General features: G+C 39.0%; 1 protein-coding gene across 1 annotated transcript in view; it reads left to right on the top strand.

Moving 5' to 3' along the window:
* tafa2 (TAFA chemokine like family member 2) overlaps window positions 1-24,481 on the top strand; it is a 59,608-nt gene extending 35,127 nt beyond the window's left edge. The window contains exons 2-6 of the mRNA XM_010887090.4: window positions 4,444-4,544; window positions 10,818-10,970; window positions 13,184-13,308; window positions 14,203-14,259; window positions 22,496-24,481. Coding sequence (XP_010885392.2) covers window positions 4,445-4,544; window positions 10,818-10,970; window positions 13,184-13,308; window positions 14,203-14,232 — 408 coding nt within the window. The 5' untranslated portion in view covers window position 4,444 and the 3' untranslated portion in view covers window positions 14,233-14,259; window positions 22,496-24,481. The remainder of the gene's footprint in view (window positions 1-4,443; window positions 4,545-10,817; window positions 10,971-13,183; window positions 13,309-14,202; window positions 14,260-22,495) is intronic.
* The last annotated feature ends 951 nt before the right edge of the window (window positions 24,482-25,432 follow it).

Genomic DNA, 25,432 nt, shown 5'->3' with positions numbered 1-25,432 from the left:
CCCTGATGAAGGTTCTAAAACTGAAGCTTGACTGTCTCAACCGCTCATCTTTGCTCTTTTATCTACCTGAATATTTTAACTTGCAAATACTGACTCCAGGTGAGTGATCTCTGTTGGCCTGTCTGTAAGCACAAAAGGCAAGCAGGGTTGTTTGCATAAGGATATGGTTCTAACCACAATAATTTCTACCCACAAACCTTTTTCAAAAAGTTAAGTTTAGGCTACGGTTAAGATTCGGCATCATAGTACTGAGGTTAGGATTAATGTTTAGGATAAGGTTACAAAAACGGAACAATTCCCCAAACCAAAAATCTCTAAACTCTCACAGGAATCAAACTTGCAACCATCGGACTGAAACAACCGCCCACCATCCCCGATCATAACACCCTGGCAAACAGCCAGTCTATTTTACTATGAATACGTTTATAACAGCCCCTAGCGGACGGTTTCTGATGGTAAGTAAACAGCACTTATATGTTTTACTAAACGTAAGCGTGAGTCCTTCAGGACCAGTAGCACTGGGATATGTTGGTATATGTTTAGACTGAATGTAATTGCGTTTTCCAAAATTGAAACACACGCACAAAATTGCAATGACGTGTTGAAATTGATCATTATGTCATTTCAGATATGAAAAGGTAATAGGCCACACAAAAACTTTTCAATAAAGGTACTTCAAGTATCCCCTTTCCAATTTTTGTGTACAGTTACAATTTGTCTTCCTCCTCTCTCCCTGAGAACCACTGACACATTGAGTCAACCATTCTCATTTTCCACAAGGCCAAAAGTTAATATTTCACAAGACACCAGCGCTTGCCATATAAAATGGCGTAGCACAACAGCATATATAATATCCTCTTGAATGTTGATTTTAAGTTAATGGCCATATTAAATATCTTTATGAGGGGTCCATGAATAGTACATAGAAATAATGCCTTATTCTCTCATAAAGTTCGGATTTGTAATTTTTTTGGGGTATTTATTATTTATTTATGATTTACATGTACTTGTTTCAGAAAGAGAATATGATTGATCGTTGCCCATTGGTGGCCACTTTAAATATGCATAAAGTAGGGCAGTGGTTTTATTTATCAACAGCTGATTTGGCAGAAGTTCTTTCACTTTCAACAAGGCCACACAGAAATGGACCTCCAATTGTTGGAAGGTGTGCAGCACTTGTCGGTACTTTACATTTAAGTTAATTGTGCCCCTCAAAATTATTGGGACACTGAAGCATGTTTTCTTCTTTTGGTGATACTCCAAAAGTTTAGATTTTGAATCAAAACATGACTATGAGATTATATTTCAGACATGCAGGTAGTGTTTGAGAGTGTTTGTGTACATATTGGTTCCAACAGTTATCAGTGACCACACTTTATACATCTGATTTCAGGATGCAGAGAGTATTGGGACAATGGGCTAGACAGGTGTTACTCAGCAGTCAGATTAATTCTGTCACATCATTTATGCAGACAGCTGTCAATGCCTAGTCTTGATCCTAGGCTTTGTGTTTGCCTTTGAAGTCTGCTATTGTTGTCTGTCAACACGTGGACCAAAGGGGTGTCAGTACAAGTCAAGTAAACCATTATTAAAAATCTGAATAACAAACATAGCCAAAACCTTACCAAAAACAATAATTTGGAATGTAATTAAAAGAGGAAAACACTTGTGAGCTACAGTAAGCAATTGCAAATAATCTGGAAGGCTATTATTCATTTACTGTAAAGATCTTCCTTGGCCTTCCAGGTCATTTGAAATGGCTTTGCTCAAAAGTGTAATCCTTTTTGGAAAGAAATAAAATGATTGACAGATCAGCAACACTATCCAGGATGTACAGTATCAGGGCTAGGGCTAGTGAACATGGATGTCTTGTTCTGGGTTAAGTCTCAGGTCCTCACAAGGATAGAAATAAAATATGTGTGTGTGTGTTTGTGGGAAGGTGAGTGGATGGGGGAGGTGTAATGTGATCATTTGAATTTTCATGTTCAAAATGATGACCAACTATCAGTAATCAGTGTCAGTTCAGAATTAACTTTTTTTTTTTTGTGGAACAACATTATATGAATGTGTACTTAATGGATGAAAATTAACATCAATAGAATGGCTATATTTAATTAATGCCTGATTTAGTCTACCGTGCATTTATTAGGTATAAAGGCAATGAAACTTTTGGAAAAAATAGGAGCTTTGGTCCTCTGAATTTTTTGAAATGACAATGTACTTTGTATACTGCGTGTTCCCTTTTTTTGTCAGTTACCTGTAGATCTGCTGTTCATGCACTATTTGTGTGGTGGTCGTGCCATAGCCAATTCGCTCTCTTCTCTCCAAGGTCAAGTCAAGTCTTTTCAAAGCCTGCTCATTGGTCTGTAGCTATTCAATAGGTTTCAGAGAAAGAAATAGTCAATAAAATTGGAAGGGTATATTAATAAAATGATCAGAGTTCACAGAGTTCAACAGAAATGTTGCGCTTCATTCAGTTTTAAACTAATCGACTTTGTACTGTCAAAATAAAATAATATCCTACGCACAGTGAACCACAGACCTTACTGCTTCACAGACATAAAGGGATAAAAGTCAAACTCCAGATTAATCTGAACACACATTTTAATGGGAAAAGTCAATGGGAAATCAGAAACCACTGACATGGCACGAGTGACAGGACCAATACGGTGTTCTTTAAATTAACAGTTTTAATAGAGGTATTGTTGTCCAGATCAGCACACAGCCATAGATCAGGAACCTAATGTTAATTATACAGTCTTTTTCTGTGTATTTATTACTGTTTGGTTTGTTTTTGCTCTCCTCTAAACTTTTATGTGTGATATTTGTGTTTTATGCCTACAGCAATCAACGGCATACATTATGCATAGTTCCTCTGGGCCTATTCTCTGACAAAAAGCCATGCATTAAACATGAAGTTGTATTTGAATATAACACATAACTGGATGCTCACACTTTGACACTTTTTAATGAGAAAGTAAGTATGAATCTCCTTTCTGTCTGGAACTACAGTACAATTAATGTAGTATTTTTATACAATATCAATGTGGAATATATAGGTAACTCAAATCCCACTGATATAAACACAGTGCCCCCAGAAAAGCATACAGAGCGGAGCAGCTAAATTTTTAATTATTTTCAGCGAACAAGATGTAAAATGTGGTTGTTGACTGGAAAGAGGCTGATCATGCTGAGTGTTTGTGTTGTTCATGACGGTACTGCATGTGTGACATTATTGACACATTGAGTTATTGTAATGTTGTCATGGGAGTTGTGGAATGTACCGTACCATTTTAGAAAGATTGTCTTGAAGAATGTAAAGTTATGTCTCTCACATGGCACTGTGGCCGCTCAATGTGATATTATGACGTCAGGTCTTTATCTGTCTCATCGATCGGCCATGTTTTAATCACTACTCCGCACTCGAAAAACCGGCTCCCGTTTCATGACTGCAAAAATAAAATTAACTACATGAATAATTTGATAACCCCTGTGAGAGATACGCAATCTATATGTCAATGATCAAGGCTGAGAAAGACAGGGGGTGGTAAAATAAAAGGCGTAAATGAAGCGTGTAACTGTGTCTGCTGTATCGCATCCGATACCTCGCCTCTTCCAGTAATTATTATACCACTTGTGTCTTGCATTTGAAATTTGATCATTTCCTGTCAAGGAGAACAACTCATGCCAGATGGTTTATTTATTCTGCCCCCATCTCAACCACACTTCATTAGGGAGGGAAGTGTGCCAGGCCCGGGGTAACGCTGTCATCTCCTCCTCGTGTGGAGCCATAGTCTATAGGCCCTCGGCTCTGCCGAAGTGGTGAGGGCCTGTGTGTAGGGGTGGCAGTCATCCTCACCTCCTGCTCTTAGTGACCCTTCGGCTTTTTCATAGAGAGGGGGAGGACAGAAGCCAGAGTGATAATTGGGAGATATGGTAGAGAGGGAACTAAATCAAGTGATAGTGAAGATGAAGGGCCAGGGAGAAAAAGAGAAGGACGTGGGGTAAAGAACGGAAAGGGTTGGAAAAGGAAAAGGGCGAATTGTGGGCTTCCCCTCTGCCAGCTTGCCATGTGTCTAATAATTAGAGGCTCCTTTCCTACAACACTGGTGAAGACAAGGAGGATTGGTTGCTGGTCCTTCGTTTGGAAGAAAATGTAAAAAGGCGATTCAGTATGTAAACCACAAGATCCCACTAGTTAAATTGCTTCCTCTTTTTGGCACTATTCGAGAATAACATGGCAAAAATGAGCCTGATGGTGTGCTTTAACCTGTCCCATTTTAACAGATCAAAGAAATCTTAGACATGCGCAGAGGAAGTGATTCGTATTTTTAAAAATCTTAACGGCTTCAAGTGTAAGATGCTGAAATACATATATAATATAAACCAAGTTTAACCCTGACTATCTCACCTCACTTTTCGCCTCTGTTTTGTTTCTCCCAGGATGAGTGAAAGATACACACAGCAAGGAAGCAAATGGGTTCTTCTAATAGTCTGTGTGGTGACTCTTCTGGAGTTGGCCATACTGACAGAAAGTCACAGAGGTAAGAACCGTGCAGTACACCATCTCTTGCTACATGTCATAGAGTACAGGAAGTAGAATGTAAACTGACAACATCCTCAGAAAACACCTGCATTCTCATTGTTCTCCTTCACATTTATTTTGTGTATATATCTATACTACTCCTGCTATAGTTTAGATGATGTCTAATCTCTCAGCACTCACATCAGAACATCATTCTTTACAGCCAGTTTCTGAAAGTTGTGTGTTAAGCGTTGTAGGTGATTATAAACCAGGTGTTCCTTTGTTACAGGATTGTGTGAAAGGACTTTGAAGTTCTGAGGTGTGAAAGTCTGTTCCGCTGTTTAATTCTACATTATGAGTATTGCCAAGCTGGGACATACAGTAGAATATCACTAATACCCGTTTAGGTCCATTGTAACATCTCACTGATATAATAGGTGGTCAACGCACGTTTCATTGTCATTCATTTTCACACTAAGAGCCTCACTGAAAATACACTGCCCCAGATAATTGGCAAGGTGATTCCGTGGATGTGTCAGGTGGCCATTCTTGGAAATGACAGAAAATGTTTAACTTTCTTTTGTCTGTCAAACAATTAGAGTGAGGCATGGGCCTCCAGCATGTGGCTTTTGATTGGCAGCAAGCCTTACTCAAGGCACTCATAATTTCTGCTGGAATTGGATCAGAATAATCTCGCACACGTTCAATTTCAATCTGATAGCTTCAGCAGGCCCCTAATTTCCCTTGGGAGTTATTTCTGTTGCTGTAAACCTGTTATCATTCCAAGGATGAAATGAACCCAGAACACGTTTAAATTCAGGAAAATAAATGTATTCCTGGAGAACACAAGAAAAAAGAAATTATACCATGGGAACAAATAACCACCTTAAGTAAATCTTTGTTGGTTTTGGTAAACAAAAAAATGTGCTTGTATAATGCACTTTGGGTCCTATTTAAGTGCTGTCAATACTTTTTTTTTTATATTACTGGCTTCTGTCAGCAAAAAGCTGCATAATTTTAGTATCTTCAAAACCCTTCCCTCTTTTCTGCCAGTTGCTCTGACGTGTCGGCTTTAATTTGCTGAGATGTGCAGGAAGAGTGATTTGTTTCGCTTTGACATGTCAATCAGTGATAACACAAACACAGGACAACAGAAGTGCTTTCTCTTGTTTACCTGGTTTTTGCCATTGTGTTTGGTTGTTTACACAGCCATGATGCAATACTGGTGAGACAAAACGAGAGCTCTTGAGCCTATGTGCACTCCTACCCGAAATATATCCTTGAAATAAGATGTCCAAGGACCTTTACAATCATTATCTTTAAAATGGCCCAATGTCCAACTCAGTGGAGAAATGGTCCTGATATATCATAAATCTTTCCCCTAGTACTTCAAGAATTGATCCAGTGGGAAAACACTGGGGATTGGCACTGAGACCAAATATTTTGCTTTAGTTGGTCCAATGTTTTGTCCAATTACTGTGTCATAGACAATTAGCACATGGCTATACAGTTTCAAGAGAAACATGGTCTTCCTGTGAAGGTTTGAAACCTGTTCAGTCTATGTCTCTCACCCCCCATTAGGCGAAAGAAACCCAAAAGAATGAGTATCCTATTATGTCTGTAGATTCATTTCATCTTCTTTGTCGATTTCCAGTGTTTGTTGGGAAATCAGTTGGCTGGTAGCAGTGCAAATGGATTGCCAATAAAGGAAACATTGTTCTTTTCCTCAAGAGCACAGTTTCCGACCATTTGGGAGTCCTATCTTTCGCCGTGGGGGGGGGGGGGTAAACGAAATAGCTCAATCAATACTTCTTGGTCGGGAATAGATCAGCAATTATATTGCCCTCTGAAAATACATTTTTATTTAACTTCCTAATCTGATTTGTGCCTTGAGTATTTCTCTAGACTGTTTGCTTCCCTGGAGCCCTGAAAAATTAAGAGTTTGAATAATAGAAATCGTATAGAGAGAGGATGTGTTCACAACCATTTTGCGTGATCAATATTTGTTTGCAACGGGCAGTCCGAATATCTATCTATAGACCTAGCGTTATGGGTGTTCGATGCTAAACAGAAGGAGCACAAAAAGCAATTAGTGCCACGGGCTTTCTTCACCTTTATGTACAGTGAACACTATATCACTACAAAATTCTCTAAATACAATTAATAAAGATAAATCAATAATCTTCATATCCTTTAATGTACATTCTGTGACACAGGCTCTTCCAGAAGACTCTCAAACAACGAAGTGAATATAATCATGAACTGTAGTGTTGGTACCTATTTCCTGACAGGGATCCAGAGAATCAATTTGTAGTCAGTGCATAGCAATTACATGGGTCACCAGTTCTTCATCACCTTGGAATAAGCTTTTCACCAACGCAAAAAGCCACTCTTTTCCCTTGACCGGACCGGCTTGTGAGGAAAAGTCAATGCTCTGGCTTTTCAGAACAACACTAATTACAAAAAGAAATGTCTTTCATATATATATTTATTCTACAAGTAACACGTGTCAGCCTTCCTCTACGTTTATACGATTGCCACTACATCATTTCAGTGTACGAGCAGGGACGTGGAAGGCAACTAAATGAGCACTAACAGAACTCGTATGTTATAAAAACTTCACTGTCTACTTTCTTGTGGTCCTTTGTAGGGCTGCATCCAATGTTCATTAACCACTACATTCAGCGGAGAACATTTGGGCACAGATGATAGATGAAAGCCACGGCAGTAGTAGTCGTTTTAGAGCGATGCAGAGAATGACGCTGGCTACAGCTGGGTTGTGGTTTTGATCCCCACAGGGACACGGAATAAAAACAATGTGTACACTCACTGCAGTTGCTCTGGATGTGTGTCTACCGAATTGCTTAAATGTAAAATGCTAATTTATTATACATGTTTTTTTGATGTGGGATTCCTCCACATTGTCTCCCTGTGGATTTGATGATTTTATTGTAGCTTCAGTACAAATGCCTAATTAATTTTAAAAAGTAAATATAATAAAAAATGCTTGCCTGAAGATGTTTCCATAACAAGACATGCAATTGAAATCTAATTCAAACTGTGAATGCGGATCCACCTTTTCTTAAACCTTTAAAGAGTTTTTCACTAAAGTTCCTGAAGCTTCTGCACATGTGGACCACATTCTGCACATGTGTTTAATCGCTATATACCCACTTTCCATAGTTGCTGCTTGTCCTCCCCCATAGATTTTCTTAGATGTCTGATGGTGAATTTCCCCCTTCACATTTCTCCTTTTACCCATACAGTTCTGATTTGATCCACCTGATAATGTAGCTCACCTCTCTGCTTCCTATTTCTAAACATTAAGAATAAAATGGCCAAAATAAAACCCTGCAATTATTTGAAAGGGCATTTCAAAATAAATACAACCTAATTTAGGTTGCACTGTAGTCTGTAGTGTCTGTTGTAAGAACATGAAGAAAGGGGAAGTGTACATATTGTATTTGGGAGTAACAAACAATACATTTGTGATTATGTAATCCTATATTTATGCTGCTATAGTGAAACTTACATGAATCAAAACTAAAACTATTTTGAATGCCCTCCTTACGTCTGTTTGGCACATTTTTGAAATGATGAGGTACAAATACAATTGCTGCTGATTGGGGCAATGACCATGAAAGTACCTGCCAGAAGACCATGTATAATGGATTGAACATCTACAGTCAATTATAAATGTATTTTATTTTAAGTTTCTACGTCACATTTTAGCCCAGATCGAGGTCGAGGGATGTTATGCTGTAGGTCTATAGTAAAACTCCTTCTGTGGTCAAGGGTGCATTCATTCTACCAAACAAAAGGATTTAGTTACAAAACAATCTTTCGGCTTTTCTCCATTTTGCTCCCTTAGCTTCTATAAAGAAAAACAATGTTTGCAACTGAAAAGTGTTGTTTTTGACAAAATAAATATACCCCAGATGCACACTGGTTTTTACTCGGATTATAGGGCCTTGCCTGTTGCATGGTGTCCAATCACCTACTTCTGGGTATTGTGCTGTCACTTTTGGACTGGAGTTCTGAAGGTCTATCAACTTGTAATAAGCTCGATACAGGCCAGTTAACTGACAACCTATGGTGCAGGTACTCCCTTTTCCCTGTCTCTCCTGTGGTGATAATGAAATGTGAATGGTCTGCTTGATTACTAAGTATATACAAATTTGCATTGTAGTGAATACGAAGTTGTATTTTTGAGTTTCTGTCTTACTCGGGTGATAGGAAGAAGGTGATGTCAGTGTAAATGTGTCAACATATGCTGTTGTTGTCTACAGTGAAACCAAAATGTTTCTGTTTGAAATGTGTTTTTTTATTGCCTGGTAATGGTTTGATAATGTATTTTTTGCCCTTTTCAACACTTCCTGCATGCATTTTTGATGTGTTGCGTGTATGGTTTCATGCAATTTGTTACTCCCCATCTAACCTAACATGGCAGGTGTTCAAAGAATTTTCTGAAACTAGCTACCCCACTTATTTCTTCACTTTAAGAAAAAAACAGGTCGAGGGATGTTCTCTTCAGCACTGTTCAACCAATCCAGGAAATGTTGAGGAGGATGTGTTGCCTTGTTAACTTCCAAAATCACATCACAGGCTCTCTTTTTCCATTTTCCCTGAAAAGTGGAGCATCCGATTGTCACAGATGGCTGGAACGGTGCTCTCTATCAAACATATTGAATTTAGATTTAACAGTGGTCTGCCACTATTTCTCATACCAATGTGAAAAATCTAAAATAATTTTCTAAACAAATATGTATTTGTCCCAAGTGAGGTTTTCTCATGTTGTCTCATATTGGTTGTCATATTATTGCAAATTAGTCTTTGGAATGGCGTGTCTGCTGGCCTGTTTGCAATGACTAAATAAAGAACAGTAAATCGCCAATTAGACCTATCTGTTTTGAATTGTGATAAATAGCTCCTTAAGTAGCTTGTTTAAATGTACTACCTTTTTAGAGTCCTACACCAGACAAATAAGTTTGCTGACTGGTTACAGGATTCACATTTTGATATTGTCATAAATTAATTTAGAATTAGCAATCACAAGGTTAATTTGCGTATTCATCTGAATTATAATAACAAGAATTGAATGTACTTATATAGCGCCTTTCTACCAACTGTGCTTCACTCACATCTGCCACCACTACTGTGTGGTACCCATCCGTTACCGAAATGTAACACACGAGGTAGAGAAGCAAATAGAGCCAAGTGCCAGTTAGGAAATGGGGGGTGATTAGGCAGACATGATGGAAATATAGCCAGGTTTGGAATTTATCACCTGGAGTACTCTTAGTATAGCTTTTTTGTGACCACAGAAGCGTCTGGACACCTGTTAATAACCCACACCAAAGATGGCAGCTTATGCAGGGCAATGTCCCCTGCACTGTGTTGGGGCACTGGGATTTGATTGTAAGAAGGAAGAGTGGCCCTTACAGTCCCTCCAACACCACTTCCAGCAGCATCTGGTCCCCCATCCATTAAATGGCCAGGACATATCTTGCATAGTTTCAGAGGCAAGCCAGCAGTACGACGCAGTGTCACTCAGACTTCCATACTAGCATATAATGCTGGAGTACAGCAATCAGTGGGCAGGTTGCACAGCACTCTTAATTTGTTGTTTACCAAAGGAGCAATTACTGCCTCTGCAGAAGGAAGGACTCCTCGTGAAAATGTCACATGTAATTAAAAGAGAAGAGGAGCTGCACAGTCCCTAAATAATTCAGACAATGTAGCGTGAGCTGGAGATTGGTTCGAAATACTGCAGCAACTGCACTTTTCACTGCACCTCCACTCCTAGGAAGTTCAGAGAAACTCCTGAGATACGGATGTCTCAGTTGTTTTTGAACGTCAGAATAGCCTACTAATTCCACTGCAGATGTGAATTTACAAATAGTTTTGAAGTTTGATACATTTGGATAGTCTGTAATAGCTCCAGGGCTGCAGTAACTACAGAATAATTAGGTGGTCTCTTTAAAGGTGAAGGCATCCAGTGTTTACAATGTGTGAGCAGAATGTGTGAGCAGAAAGTTAACCCTACGATGGTCATATGGTATGCATACAATATCATCCATTTAAAAGGAACCCTTGATTAAGACACACAGCATAGGTAATACATTTTAATTTGTGTCAATGTCTCTTAGGTGTTTTACTTTGATAATAAGCTGTCTACTCTGAGTTATCAGGCACTGTATTGTACGGTTGCAATACTTTAGTTATGAAGAGTTTTTTTGTAAGTTATCGATTGGCTAAATTCAGCTTTCGATCTGTTTTGTGTTTTCTACAGTGCATCATGTCAGAACCGGCACTTGTGAGGTTGTGGCATTGCATCGGTGCTGCAACAAGAACAAAATAGAAGAACGCTCCCAAACAGTGAAATGTTCCTGCTTCCCTGGACAAGTGGCTGGGACAACTAGAGCTGCCCCGTCCTGTGTAGATGGTACGTTCCAGCTGAATTTTTAATGTGCTATCGATGTGTCATTTTTTTTGCTGATGGTCTGTTCCACTCTGACTAATCTGGAGAGGTTTTGCTGAGATCATCATGAAATCTTTATATGTTGAGCTTGCACCATCGTCCTTACTGAAAAAGAAATCTTGTTAATTTTGTAACGCTTCAGACCACAAGATGCTTAGTCGTGCCGTTCCCAGAGGCCCCATCATTAAAAGGTTTTGCTTTACTTAGTAACACTTTACAAATCACTTTACAGTGTTACATTGTAATTGTTACATGTTTAGAAAAAGTATTCACCAGATGTGCGCTATATAGTCATATCCTCGAGGGAAATTGGTGTCCGTCTTTCTGTTTTTCAACACATCACTCCTTAAAATTAGGTTAGTCTAGTGCATTATGACAGCACAGTAGACTATCTTTGCTAGTCTTGCGGTTTTGTAGTCTACTCTTGCAGTTTCTATTTACAGTTCTGTATAAACATGTGGGCCAATAAGAATGAGGTGAGGATGCACATGCCAACTACCTATAGGTCACTGAAGTAGATGCAGTGAATCGCAGCAAACTTTCAGTGAGTTACCTTAGAACTCCCAGAAATGTGTTGTTTTTTCCCTCCAGAACTCAGTGTCATGCCTTCACCGCCACGTTGGGCGAAAGGTGGATTCACCTCACTTTGATACCGTACGACTTAATCCTCAAATTACTGCCAGATCAGGGGTATAAGTGACAGCTTCTTGTTTTGGAGCAAATCTCATTTGCGGCAAGCAGGGAAGGTGCTACCATGAAATAAGTGTGAAATTAGAAACACCTTTTATTCTTTTGTGCTGTGCGAAGGGTGCCAATACTACTCACAGCTTTCATATACAAATAAAAGGATTCCTTAAATGATCTCTTCCACACTGGCCTTAACTGTTTTCTGTCTTCTTAAAAGGTTTTCAGTACATAAGATAAGATGATCAAAAAATCATTTTATAATGTTCTATCAAAGAATATATCAGTACATTCGATATGCATGACAGCTGTAAATATTGGAGTGATTCAAAGTTACAAGTAAAAATAAACGTACTTGATTTAAATATCTTTGAAAGTGGTACATTTGGTTCTTCTGGAGCACAGAGCTGACTATTGCATGTTTTCATTCTTTGCGTTATATCAGGCACGTGACATCCACATTAAATGTTTAGCTTGGCTACACTTGAACAAGCTACACTGCAAAGTCAACTCAGTTTTACATATCCACAAAACCACTTATAAATCCACAAGGCTGAAGTTATGTCTGTCCACAGAACATAAACACAACCCTCTCAGTTTTGCTTAACTCATATTAAACATGCTGCATTACTTGCTGCTAGTTTCACATTCCAAACGTTGATTAATTTTCCAAACCTGTTCCCGTGTCTGCACAGTGACTACAGTGATAAACAGCGCTGTTTATCAGAATATGCAATATGTTGGGAAAACTGATTCATCATCATCCAATAAAGCTTTCAATCCATATACAGTATTAGGCTTCTTAGCGTAGGTCTGCCATAGGGATGTAACTTTTCTACTTTAAAATCAATTGAAAATGCTCAACATATGTACACGGCAATCCCTATGTAAAACCCTCACAATTGTGATGAGGCACTAGAAGTTGACTACCGAATTACGGAGGGCTATGGCAATAAGGCAAACAGCCTTGTCAGCTCCAGAACATCACACAGCTGCTGTCAGACCACCAACAAGGCAGAAAGGGCTGCTTCAATTTGGACATGAAAAATAGGAGTTCACACGTCAAGTCTGGCGCCAGACGCCTTTGACCTATTCTATGACATTTGAAATTCTCAGCAAATTAAAACGCTGTGCCGATGGCCCCCAATTTAAAGTGCTCCATGGGCGATCTACGAACAATTATCAGAACTTTAATTATTATTTTTGATTTACATGCATGGATTACCTGTGCTCTCAACTCAGTTTGAGCCTGATCACCATCTCAAAGGCTTGTTGCATGTTTGAAATGAAGCCTGTTGAAATAATTTAGTTTGAACAAATAACCCAGCGTATGGTTTATAGGTAGCGTTATACAATTACTGACACCTCTGAGGTGCTTAACACAATACGGCAGTTGTAATGCTGTTGTAATTATGTCTGATACCAAAACAAATCCTGACTCACTGTTTATTTCAATGTAAAATAACTTAATGGTGTGTTGGCTTCTCCCTTAGCATCTATAGTGGAGCAGAAGTGGTGGTGTCAGATGCATCCATGTCTTGATGGGGAGGAGTGTAAAGTTTTGCCAGATCTAAAGGGATGGAGTTGCGCCACGGGGAACAAGATAAAGACTACAAAGGTAAGAATGATAGTAATCAACGACCACACACAACAGCCATCCGACAAGCCATCTACCATGGGGAGAACAAGTTTGATACACTGCCGATTCTGCAGGTTTTCCCACTTACAAAGCATATTGAAGTCTGTCATTTTGATCATAGGTGTGAGTGACGGAGTCTAAAACATAAATCCAGAAAATCACATTGTATGATTAATTTGCGTTTTATTGCATTTGTATCAAATACTTGTTCTCCCCACTGTAGTTCAGTTTCAGCAGTGCAGGCTACCAAAAATGTAATGGAGGGGGTCATGCTGTCGTAGTTATCTGGTCCACACAGTATAGCCAATTATAGTTAACTTCAGTTTTAAAGGCAAATCCTGTATATTGCTCAACTTACAATTGGACAAGGTCAAAACGTTTTGTCTGAAATTGCAGCACACTACCGTGCCATTGCTAAAACTGTTGAATGTTTTCCGTCACTACTAAGGCCCTGGGGGCCTATATCCAAGGGCCTGACATGTCCCCTTAGCACTTTCAGAGCCATTTTGAGGACTGAAACGTGCAAATTACTCACTCCAATTACTTGCTTTTAACTCCGTAACCTGATGCCAGTATCCTTTCTTGGGTTATGACGACCCCTAGACTTGAGTTCTGCCTCCTTCCATGTACTTAATTATTTAAACTGGCCACACCACACCTGTCTGGAGCCTGTCATTATCGATTCTGGGAGTAGTCGGTACCTCAAAATGGAACGGGGCCTTTTGATGGCCAGTTCTGCTGCAATGGTATTGATGGATTGATCAAGCATGTTAACCTCACTCACGTGTTAATTTCTTCTGGTATGAAATCAAAAAACTTATCTCCTTACGACCTCTTTTTCCCCTGTCTTTGTTAACATGGATTGGTGTAAAGATCTCATCGGACAAGGATCAGCTCTGGTAAACTTTGATGCCATTGAACTGAAGCAAGGTGATGTAATCTTTTTAGATATATTATAGCCCACCTTTATTATCAGATTATTCTGTGTTCCTGTTTAATTGTTTCCTGATTTTAGGGGGGGGAAGAATACTGAAATATCCTATTGAAGTATAAGTGCTGTTACATACGTTACATTTTACTTACGTAGAAGTACAACTATTGGTAAAAAAATTGCTATTGCTAATTTTAAATAGGTTTTTAATTTGGTTGCTTTTAAAATTTTGATATGGTTAATGAGCTAATTTCTCTATAATTAACTGAACATTGTTTAACGTGATCTTTTCCTTGCCTTGAATTGGGTCAGGAAAAGAGTAAATTGCTGTTCAGTAGGAACTCTGTGCCTTATTGACTTACCCCAGTCAAACACTCCCTCTTTCATTAACTCAAGTGCTGTGACATTAATAACATTTTACTTAAGTTAAAGTACAATTACTGACTTTGAAAAATACTCAAAGTTCCAAGACATGGAAAAGCTATGGAATTAAAACATTATAACAATAGTATTTACATTACTCCTCAGAATTCACTCCATACACGTAATACATTTGACCAGTACATTTTAAATATTATTTATGAATGTATTTGACATTTTGCTAGATGAATACTCAGTATGTGTCGCCTCATTTTCAAGAGTGTAGAGAAAACCACAACAATGTAGTAATAATAATCTCCTACTGTGTCAACTAATCATTCAAACAAACCCTCATCTGTTTTGGTGACTTATGCATCATTTATGGTTTAATTCTGAAGAGAACAACATATTTCAGATACATCTATTAGCAGCAGGGGTCATTCAGAAAAAATACTAAAAAGTATTTTAGCAAAATAACAGTTAATTTCATATTTAGTCAAACAAAAATACAACCCCATTTCCAAAAAAGTTGTGACGCTGCCTAAAATGTAAATTAAAAACAGAATGCAATAAAGTTCCAATAATTTAAACCCTATATTAAATAAAAAATAATACAAAGACAACATATCAAATGTTGAAACTGAGACATCAGAAGTGAGGATGTGAAGGACTGCGCGGGAAATAGTACAACAATTTAATAATAACGTTTCTCAGCATAAAACTGCAAATGGTTTAGGGAGTTTTGGGGATATCATCATCTTTGGTACATAATATCATTAAAAGATTCTGAGAATCTCTGTATGCAAGGCCAAAAACCAATATTGGATGGCGGCACTGCATTTACAACAGACACAATTCTGTAGTGGAAATCACTGCATGGGCTTAGTGAAAACCATTGTCTGTGTATGTCGCTGCATCCACTAAGGCAAGTTAAAACTCTACCATGCAGAGAAGACACCATATATAAACAAGATCCACAACCACTGTTGCCTTCTCTGGGCCTGAGGTCATTTAAGTGGAAAACTGTCCTGTGGTCTGACGAATCAAAATGTGAAATCGTTTTTGGGAATCATGGACTTATTAGGAGAGGGAGCATCCGGCATGTATCAGCTCAGAGTGCAATAGCCAGCATCCGAGATGGTATGGGGGTGCATTAGTGCATATGGTATGGGTGACTTTCACATCTCTGATGGCACCATAAATGCTGAACAATAAATATAGGTTTTGGAGCAACGTATGCTGCCATCCAGACATCTTTTTCAGGGAAGGCTTTTTCAGCAAGACAATGCCAAACTATATTCTGCATGTATTACAACAGCATGGCTGCAGTAAAAGAGTCTGGGTGCTAAACTGGAGCCTGCCTGCAGCCCATTGAAAACATTTGGCACATTATGAAATGGAAATTGCTACTAAGCAAGCAAGAATGGGAATACATTTCACTTTCAAAACTACAGCAATTGGTCTCTTAAGTTCCCAAATGCTTCTAGAGTATTGTTAAAATAAGGTGATACAACACAGTGGTAAATATGGCCCTGTCCCAACTTTTTTTTAAAGGTGTTGCGGGCATCAAATTGTTAATAGGCATGTTTTTCCCCCCCAAAAAACAATAATATTTCTCAGTTTCAACATTTGATATGTTGTGTTTGTAAAAACCCGATTCCAAAAAAGTTGGGACACTGTACTAATTGTGAGTAAAAAAGGAATGGAATAATTTACAAATCTCATAAACTTATATTTAATTCACAATAGAATATAGATAACATATTGAATGTTGAAAGTGAGACATTTTGTAATGTCATGCCAAATATTGGCTTATTTTGGAATTCAGGAGAGCTACACATTCCAAAAAAGTTGGGACAGGTAGCAATAAGAGGCCGGAAAAGTCAAATGTACAGATAAGGAACAGCTGGAGGACAAATTTGCAACTTATTTTGTAAATTGGCAACATGATTGGGTATAAAAAGAGCCTCTCAGAGTGGCAGTGTCTCTCAGAAGTCAAGATGGGCAAAGGATCACCAATTCCCCCAATGCTGCGGTGAAAAATAGTGGAGCAATATCAGAAAGGAGTTTCTCAGAGAAAAATTGAAAAGAGTTTGAAGTTATCATCATCTACAGTGCATAATATCATCCAAAGATTCAGAGAATCTGGAACAATCTCTGTGCGTAAGGGTAAAGGCCGGAAAACCATACTGGATGCCAGTGATCTTCGGGGCCTCTGACGTCACTGCATCACATACAGGAATGATGCTGTAATGGAAATCACAACATGGGCTCAGGAATACTTCCAGAAAACATTGTCGGTGAACACAATCCACCGTGCCATTTGCCGTTGCCGGCTAAAACTCTATAGGTCTAAATTTGAAGTTCATTTTGGAAAACTGGGACGCCATGTCATCCGGACTAAAGAGGACAAGGACAACCCAAGTTGTTATCAGCGCTCAGTTCAGAAGCCTGCACCTCTGATGGTATGGGGCTGCATGAGTGCGTGTGGCATGGGCAGCCTACACATCTGGAAAGGCACCATCAATGCTGACAGTTATATCCAAGTTCTAGAACAAAATATGCTCCCATCCAGACGTCGTCTCTTGCATTTTCCAACATGACAATTTTCCATCAATTACAATGTCTGCATGGCTGCATAGAAGAAGGATCCGGGTACTGAAATGGCCAGACTGCAGTCCAGATCTATCACCCATAGAAAACATTTGGCGCATCATAAAGAGGAAGGTGTGACAAAGAAGACCTAAGACAGTTGAGCAACTAGAAGCCTGTATTAGACAAGAATAGGACAACATCTCATCTTCATCCGCTTATCCGGTATCAGGTCGCGGGGGCAGCAGCTCCAGCAGAGGACCCCAAACTTCCCTTTCCCGAGCCACATTTGCCAGCTCTGACTGGGGGATCCTGAGGCATTCCCAGGCCAGTGTCAAAATACTATCTCTCCACCTAGTCCTGGGCCTGCCCCGAGGTCTCCTCCCAGCTGGACGTGCCTGGAACACCTCCCTAGGGAGACGTCCTGGGGGCATCCTTACCAGATGCCCGAACCACCTCAACTGGCTTCTTTCGACGCTAAGGAGCAGCGGCTCTACTCCGAGTTCCTCACGGATGGCTGAGCTTCTCACCCTATCCAACATTCCTATTCATAAACCTGAGCAACTTGTCTCCTCAGTCCCCAGACGTTTGCAGTCTGTTATAAAAAGAAGAGGGGATGCCACACAGTGGTAAACATGGCCTTGTCCCAACTTTTTTGAGATGTGTTGATGCCATGAAATTTAAAATCAACTTATTTTTCCCTTAAAGTGATACATTTTCTCAGTTTAAACATTTGGTATGTAATCTATGATGTATTCTGAATAAAATATTGAAATTTGAAACTTCCACATCATTGCATTCTGTTTTTATTCACAATTGTACAGTGTCTTTTTTGGAATCGGGTTTGTACTATTTTCAAATAAATATAGGGATGAGTGATTTGCTCATCATTTCATTCTGTTTTTATTTGTATTTTATGCAGTGTCCCAACATTTTGGGAAACAGGGTTCTACTAAATTATCCACATTTTTTCATTTACACACTAATATTCTTCTCTGCCAAAGGCAAAACATTTTGAGAATGCAGAGGAATCACTGGGAACATGATTACCTAACCTAACATGGAAAAAAACTATTATAATTCTTCCATAAATAATGAGCCAAGCCAGACAGGTGGTATCTTATGTATCTTTCTTTTTACACTGCTTTATGGCAACGTGGATTCATAGATTCAACATAGATTAATTTATACGACTAGGCCTAACTTTGCTTAATGTTTTAATTCAGTTTAACACAATGTATAGGATTTATATATATATATATACTCACCTAAAGGATTATTAGGAACACCATACTAATACTGTGTTTAACCCCCTTTCGCCTTCAGAACTGCCTTAATTCTACGTGGCATTGATTCAACAAGGGGCTGAAAGCATTCTTTAGAAATGTTGGCCCATATTGATAGGATAGCATCTTGCAGTTGATGGAGATTTGTGGGATGCACATCCAGGGCACGAAGCTCCCGTTCCATCACATCCCAAAGGTGCTCTATTGGGTTGAGATCTGGTGACTGTGGGGGCCATTTCAGTACAGTGAACTCATTGTCATGTTCAAGAAACCAATTTGAAATGATTTGAGCTTTGTGACCTGGTGCATTTTCCTGCTGGAATTAGCCATCAGAGGATGGGTACATCGTGGTCATAAAGGGATGGACATGGTCAGAAACAATGCTCAGGTAGGCTGTGGCATTTAAACGATGCCCAATTGGCACTAAGGGGCCTAAAGTGTGCCAAGAAAACATCCCCCACACCATTACACCCCCACCACCAGCCTGCACAGTGGTAACAAGGCATGATCCATGTTCTCATTCTGTTTACGCCAAATCCTGACTCTACCATCTGAATGTCTCAACAGAAATCGAGACTCATCAGACCAGGCAACATTCTTTCAGTCTTCAACTGTCCAAATTTGGTGAGCTCGTGCAAATTGTAGTTTTTTTTCCTATTTGTAGTGGAGATGAGTGGTACCTGATGGGGTCTTCTGCTGTTGTAGCCCATCCGCCTCAAGGTTGTGTGTGTTGTGGCTTCAAAAATGCTTTGACTGAAATAACCACTCGTTACAACCGAGGTATGCAGCAAAGTTGCTCTTCTATCAGCTTGAATCAGTCGGCCCATTCTCCTCTGACCTCTAGCATCAACAATGCATTTTCGCCCACAGGACTGCCGCATACTGGATGTTTTTCCCTTTTCACACCATTCTTTGTAAACCCTAGAAATGGTTGTGCGTGAAAATCTCAATAACTGAGCAGATTGTGAAATACTCAGACCGGACCGTCTGGCACCAACAACCATGCCACGCTCAAAATTGCTTAAATAAAATTTCTTTCCCATTCTGACATTCAGTTTGGGGTTCAGGAGATTTTCTTGACCAGGACCACACCCCTAAATGCATTGAAGCAACTGCCATGTGTTTGGTTGATTAGATAATTGCATTAATGAGAAATTGAACAGGTGTTCCTAATAATCCTTTAGTTGAGTGTGTGTATATATATATATATATATATATATTTACTGGTCAGCCATACCATTATGACCACTGACAAGAGAAGTGAATAACACTAATAATCTCGTTAACTTGGCATCTATGAGTGGGTGGGATATATTAGGCACCAAGTGAAGATTCTGTCCTCAAAGTTGATGTGTTGGAAGCAGGAAAGGATCTGAGTGACTTTGACAAGGGCCAAATTGAGCATCTCCAAAACGGCAGCCCTTGTGGTGTGTTCCTGGTCTGTAGTGGTCATTACCTCTCAAAAGTGGTGCAAGGAATGAAAAGCAGTGAACCAGCAACAGGGTCATGGGCGTCCAAGGCTTATTGATGCACATGGGGAGTGAAGGCTGGCTCGTGTGGTCCGATCCAACAGACGAGCTACTGTAGCTTAAATTGCTGAACAAGTTAATGCTGATACAGATAGAAATGTGTCAGAACACACAGTGTATCGCATTTTTTTGCGTATGGGTCTGCATAGCCGCAGACCAGTCAGCGTGCCCATGCTGACATCTGATCACTGCCGAAAGCGCCTACAGTACAATGGGCATCTGAGCATCAGAACTGGACCACGGAGCAATGGAAGAAGGTGGCCTGGTCTGATGAACGGCGTTTCTTTTTACATCATGTGGATGGCCAGGTGCGTCTGTGTCACATACCTAGAGAACACATGGCCCCAGGATGCACTAACCTTGGGTCCTGCCATTCATGTGGATGTTACTTTGACACTTACCACCTACCTAAGCATTGTTGCAGACCATGTGCACCCTTTCATGGCAACATATTCTCTGATTGCATTGGCCTCTCTCAGTAGGATAACACACCCCGCCACAAAGCAGAAATGTTTCAGGAATGGTTTGAGGAACACAACAATGAGTTCAAGACGTTGACTTGGCCTCCAAATTCCCCAGATTTCAATCCAATCGAGCATCTCTAGGATGTGCTGAACAAACAGATCCGATCCATGGGGGCCCAAAATCGCAACTTACAGGACATAAACGATCGGCTACTAACGTCTCGGTGCCAGATACCACAGCACACCTTCAGAGTTCTAGTGGATTCCATGCCTCGACGGGTCAGGGCTGTTTTGACGGCAAAAGGGGGACCTACACAATATTAGGCAGTTGGTCATCATGTTATGGCTGATTGGTGTGTATATATTTGTGTGTATAAAGTGGAGGATGCCTACTAGATTCCCCACTATATGTTCTATTTCAAAACGTATCCCTTCGCTTACGTTCAATTCTGGTGTACACTGATTGTGTTTGGTGTGACACTGAAATGCCATAGGGAAATAATGCTTAGTTTGATAACCCACATTTCTATAGTGAGAGTATCTAGCAGATCTGCTAGCCAGAGTTGATGATAAATGCAACTATGGACCAGGATTTGAAGCCCTGCTGCAATAACGAACCTGAACTGCGTGAGATGGTGACATTAATAACTGCTGGTCAAAATGACCCGGAACATCTTGAATGTCACTTTTTTTGTACCATGGTCTTTGGGTGTGTACAGTATTTGAAGCTAATATGTAGGAGACTACAGTAGATAAAGGGTCATTAGGATTTTCCTTTCATATGTATTTTTATGATGTTGAAGGTAAGTTTAATGTATTTCTTTCATAGAAAAATAATAAAGTATATTTCAACACCATCAAATAATTGATCAGTTAAAATACTAAAAATAAATTAATAGTAAAAAATCTTTAGTAGCAAAGATTTTGCTTGACAGTTCCAGTGGTAGCTTCTCACTCCCTTTTAGAACAGACTAGGATGTAAACAGGCTGCTGGAATCAATAGTGGAACGTTGTTATGAAAGGGTTATAGGTGTTACAAGGCACGTTTCTTGAACCCTTTCTGGAATGTACTTTAGCTGGAGCTGAGGAGCTGTCAGTCAGAGCGGGAGGTTCATGACAGCAATTTAATCTTGTGGATGGTCCGAAGAACTGAGAGTATCTGACAGCATCAAACTAGGAGAGGGAGAAAACTTCAGTCTGCAGGTTAAGGCAAACTCAATACGCACACATCCTTTATCAAAGTAAACACACCATCCCTGGCAGGATAGGCCAGCATCTGGAAGGTGAAATAGTAAACATTTGAAAGACAATAAGCCTGAGCCACAAGACACTGTTTCAATGTAGTTCAGAGTTTTGCCTCCCCAATACAAAGAATTTCCCATTGCAGATGGGGAATAAAATGTAGTTAGGAAAGCAAATGTTTATCGTGGGAAAAGCAGTTTTTCTTTTAGAATCTTGTTTTAGTAATATGCTTATCATTATCACTTCTGTGGGCAAAATCAACTGTGACCTGTGCAGTCAGTGTGACAGAGGTAATTTCTGTGGGTGGAAACACTAATGAGTTTGCTTTGTTTGTTGACCACTGCATGCGTAGACACTAATATATCCTGATAGCTTTTTCGCTCACTTTGCTGCATTTTCTCATTAAAACGAGCAAAGAAAACCAACAGCCTAATTCCTATAACATTAGGTGGTGAGAATTAGTAATTTCATAATGTCAGCTTATGAACCGTAAAGATGTTGATGTAAAAGGCCTCTTTTTGTCGGATTTCTGATTACTTCGCACCAAATGACCTCAAATTATTCTAGAAGAAATGTATTATGTAGTCACTGGGAGCCAAATATGAGAACACAGGTAGCCAATAAAGATATTATTCTGTTCAATGACCTACATTTCAATGTTACTTACATTAACAACTAAGTGACATTATCGCACACATTCTGTGTGGAATGTAATGTACATCATGGCGGCCTGATTTTAATGGATGTGTGTTTGTGTTACAGGTGGGTCGGTTAACATCACTGGGCCTCTACCTGTGGAATAACAAAGGACAAAAACATTGCAGCAAACCTTTTTTGTAAATAGAGACTGCCTCTTTTGGAGACTATACTATGAATCTACTAAAAGACTTACAGTACAAGCACAGGGTAATAAAGGACATCTGGAGGGGAAAAGAAGAATGCTCTCTACTAAATGATGGCTTAGTAAAGGTTTACTTTGTTTTGAAATGCCCCGAAATCACAAAATTATACATTGGGATGTATTTCTATTCTCTAACATTGTTCTACTTGTAGTGGCTAACAATGGTGGATTTTGCCTATACATTATTTATAAAGTGAACATTTTCTTTTAGAGGAATCATTTTTCCCTCTGAATGCATTGTGGATCACTACTGTACAAGTTATTAACCTTGCAAAAACAGAGTATCAACATATGAAGAATTTATCTAATGAATAGTAAGGACAAGAAAATGCTAAGAACAGAAAATATATAAGGGTGAACCTTACTGTACTGTTCTGATCATTAATCAAAAGTTTTTTTTTCAAGGGGGCACCAAAAGAGTCACACAAACTGGAATTGTTGTCTGTACAACATCATTGGATACTTATTATTTTTGATGGGTCAGCACACTGGGAACATGGCATATTCAAATGAGAGTTGCAAAGCAACCATTGGCAGGTGAGAGAATGTGATGTATCAAAGGACACTTACAGTACTTGTATACTACCGATAGTACAGACTACAATGTAGTATTTATAGCACCGAGACAGAAATATGAAGATCATGTTTGATTTGCATGTTTTAGTCCAAGGGCATCATCTTTCAATACATCTACTGTAGACACTCAAAAATGTACACAAAAACATTGCAGGATTTTGGCAATTAGGCACTTTATCTGCATTCTAAGAAACTGATTATATTTTGGATACAATTGTAGTCCTGATTGAAGGATTAGTTTAGCTAAATTTAACTATCTTAGCACAAAGAACAAAAGTCTACACCAACAGATAGCATATGTTCCTATAGACTTGCAGTCACTGCGGTAATGCTAATTAGAAATGTAACAAATACTAGATAACAATTGCTTTAAACCGGAGGCAGATACATCGAAATTATATCCACATGTTAATTTGACATATTAAGCCACATTGCCAAAATCCTGAACTCTCCCTCACAATGAAAGCGGTGTGCAAATGGTGTTTACTCCTTTTGTGTTTAACATTTGCTTATGTTCTTTTGCAAATCACTCTGTCAACTGCTATCTGATCCAGTTAGTACGTCTTTGTTGCACAATGCTGGGCCTCAGATTTGATTGTCCATGTATAGTTTATGTAAATTTATGCAAGCTAATTATGCCTTCATATTAGCGATAGTCCTTGGGCTGGGTGAGGGCCAGTTTAGATGGGTTTTTCTCAACTCCACAATGTAGCCTATATCACACCAATGAAGTAGAGTGAAGACCAGGGTGCCTGGACTATCTCCGACTACATTGAGTCACCGTCAGTCTATACTTCTAAAAATGTGAATTCTTAAACCCATTCTTCTGTTTGTCCTCTGTAGCTGCGTGCCTTTCTTTGATTTTTTTAAAAATCCATACTTTCTAATAAATCAGCAATCAAATACAACCACCAAATGTTTCCTCGTATAGGAAATGTCTGAGTTTCAGCGGTTAACCGTGATCTTCAACCTAACTTCCCTCTTTACTTGAAGTTGGAACTCTACTGAGGCAATTGTTTTATGCCTACTAATTTAGGTTGTTTGTTAACTGACAGAAATTCGATGTAGTCAGAAGCCCATAGTTGCAACCCAACTCCACCAACATCTACGTGTTCTGGACTTAAAAAACGTCTGTGTTAAGAGACTTTTAAAAATGAATTCATTTTGGGTTTTGTTGTTATTTGCTGATTCTCAACAGGTATTGCTGAAGCCTCCTTCGTCTGTGTAAGTAACATCTTTGAATAATAAACTTTGGTTGTGTCTTCACTTAATTATTGTTATGTGACCCTTAAACCCAGTCATAGAAGGATGGACTCGGATAGACGCCTTTTAGCTATGCTTTACAAAGTGTGCGCTACAATATTTAGACTTTAAAATATGATGATGATGATTATGCAGCAGTCCTTACATTTTTTATTTCTGTTTAATAGAGGATTAACAGTCCTTGCCACAACACATTTACAAAGAAAATTAGTGTGTATGTACATATTGTATGTACTATAGGTTACTTTCTAAAAGTAATCTGTTAAAGTTGTCAGTAATCTGTTAAAAATTGTAGTCAATAGCAACTTTTGGAGTACCGAAGCTCAGGAATGTAATCTGATAACCAGTTAGCAAATTTTCAGTGCTGAATTGAATGTCATTGTGAAAGCAAGAAATTATCTACATTTGTTTCACAAACATCCTTTCTAAATTTCTGAGGAATCCAAAAAGTAATCTCCAGGTATAACTGTAACCTGATTACAATATTTGAGCTGGTAACTCATTACAGTAAAATTGTTATTTGTTACAGATTACATGTAATGCAATACTCCCTAATCCTGCAAATACACACACAGAAACTGTATACAAAATATGAACGTTCTTGTGAGCAATGATAAAAGTGTAGCAAATCATTTGTTATTTTTAAACGACTCATTCATTTATTTGCTCTTTTTACTGACTCATAAATCCTTTTTTTTTGTGACTCCTTCCATTTAATTGTTTTTTTGAATGGTTGACAGCAATTAGGTCTACCGGAGAAACATCACTGGCAGGATTCATATGCTGTCCTCCGGCTCAGTGCTCCAACAACACATACACAGAGAAAAATAGATCAAATTGAAGGTAGCATTAGAGAAAAAAATACTTTAGAAGTGATGACTGGACATAGTGCAAGAATGAATGCAATTAATATGTGAATATTGACTGTCATAATACACACTGTTTTGTAGAAGCAAAAC

Source organism: Esox lucius, chromosome 23 (genome assembly GCF_011004845.1).
Source record: "Esox lucius isolate fEsoLuc1 chromosome 23, fEsoLuc1.pri, whole genome shotgun sequence".
NCBI classification, from domain to species: Eukaryota; Metazoa; Chordata; class Actinopteri; order Esociformes; family Esocidae; genus Esox; species Esox lucius.
Note: the sequence above shows the minus strand (reverse complement) of the source record. Positions and strands in the feature narration are given on the sequence as shown.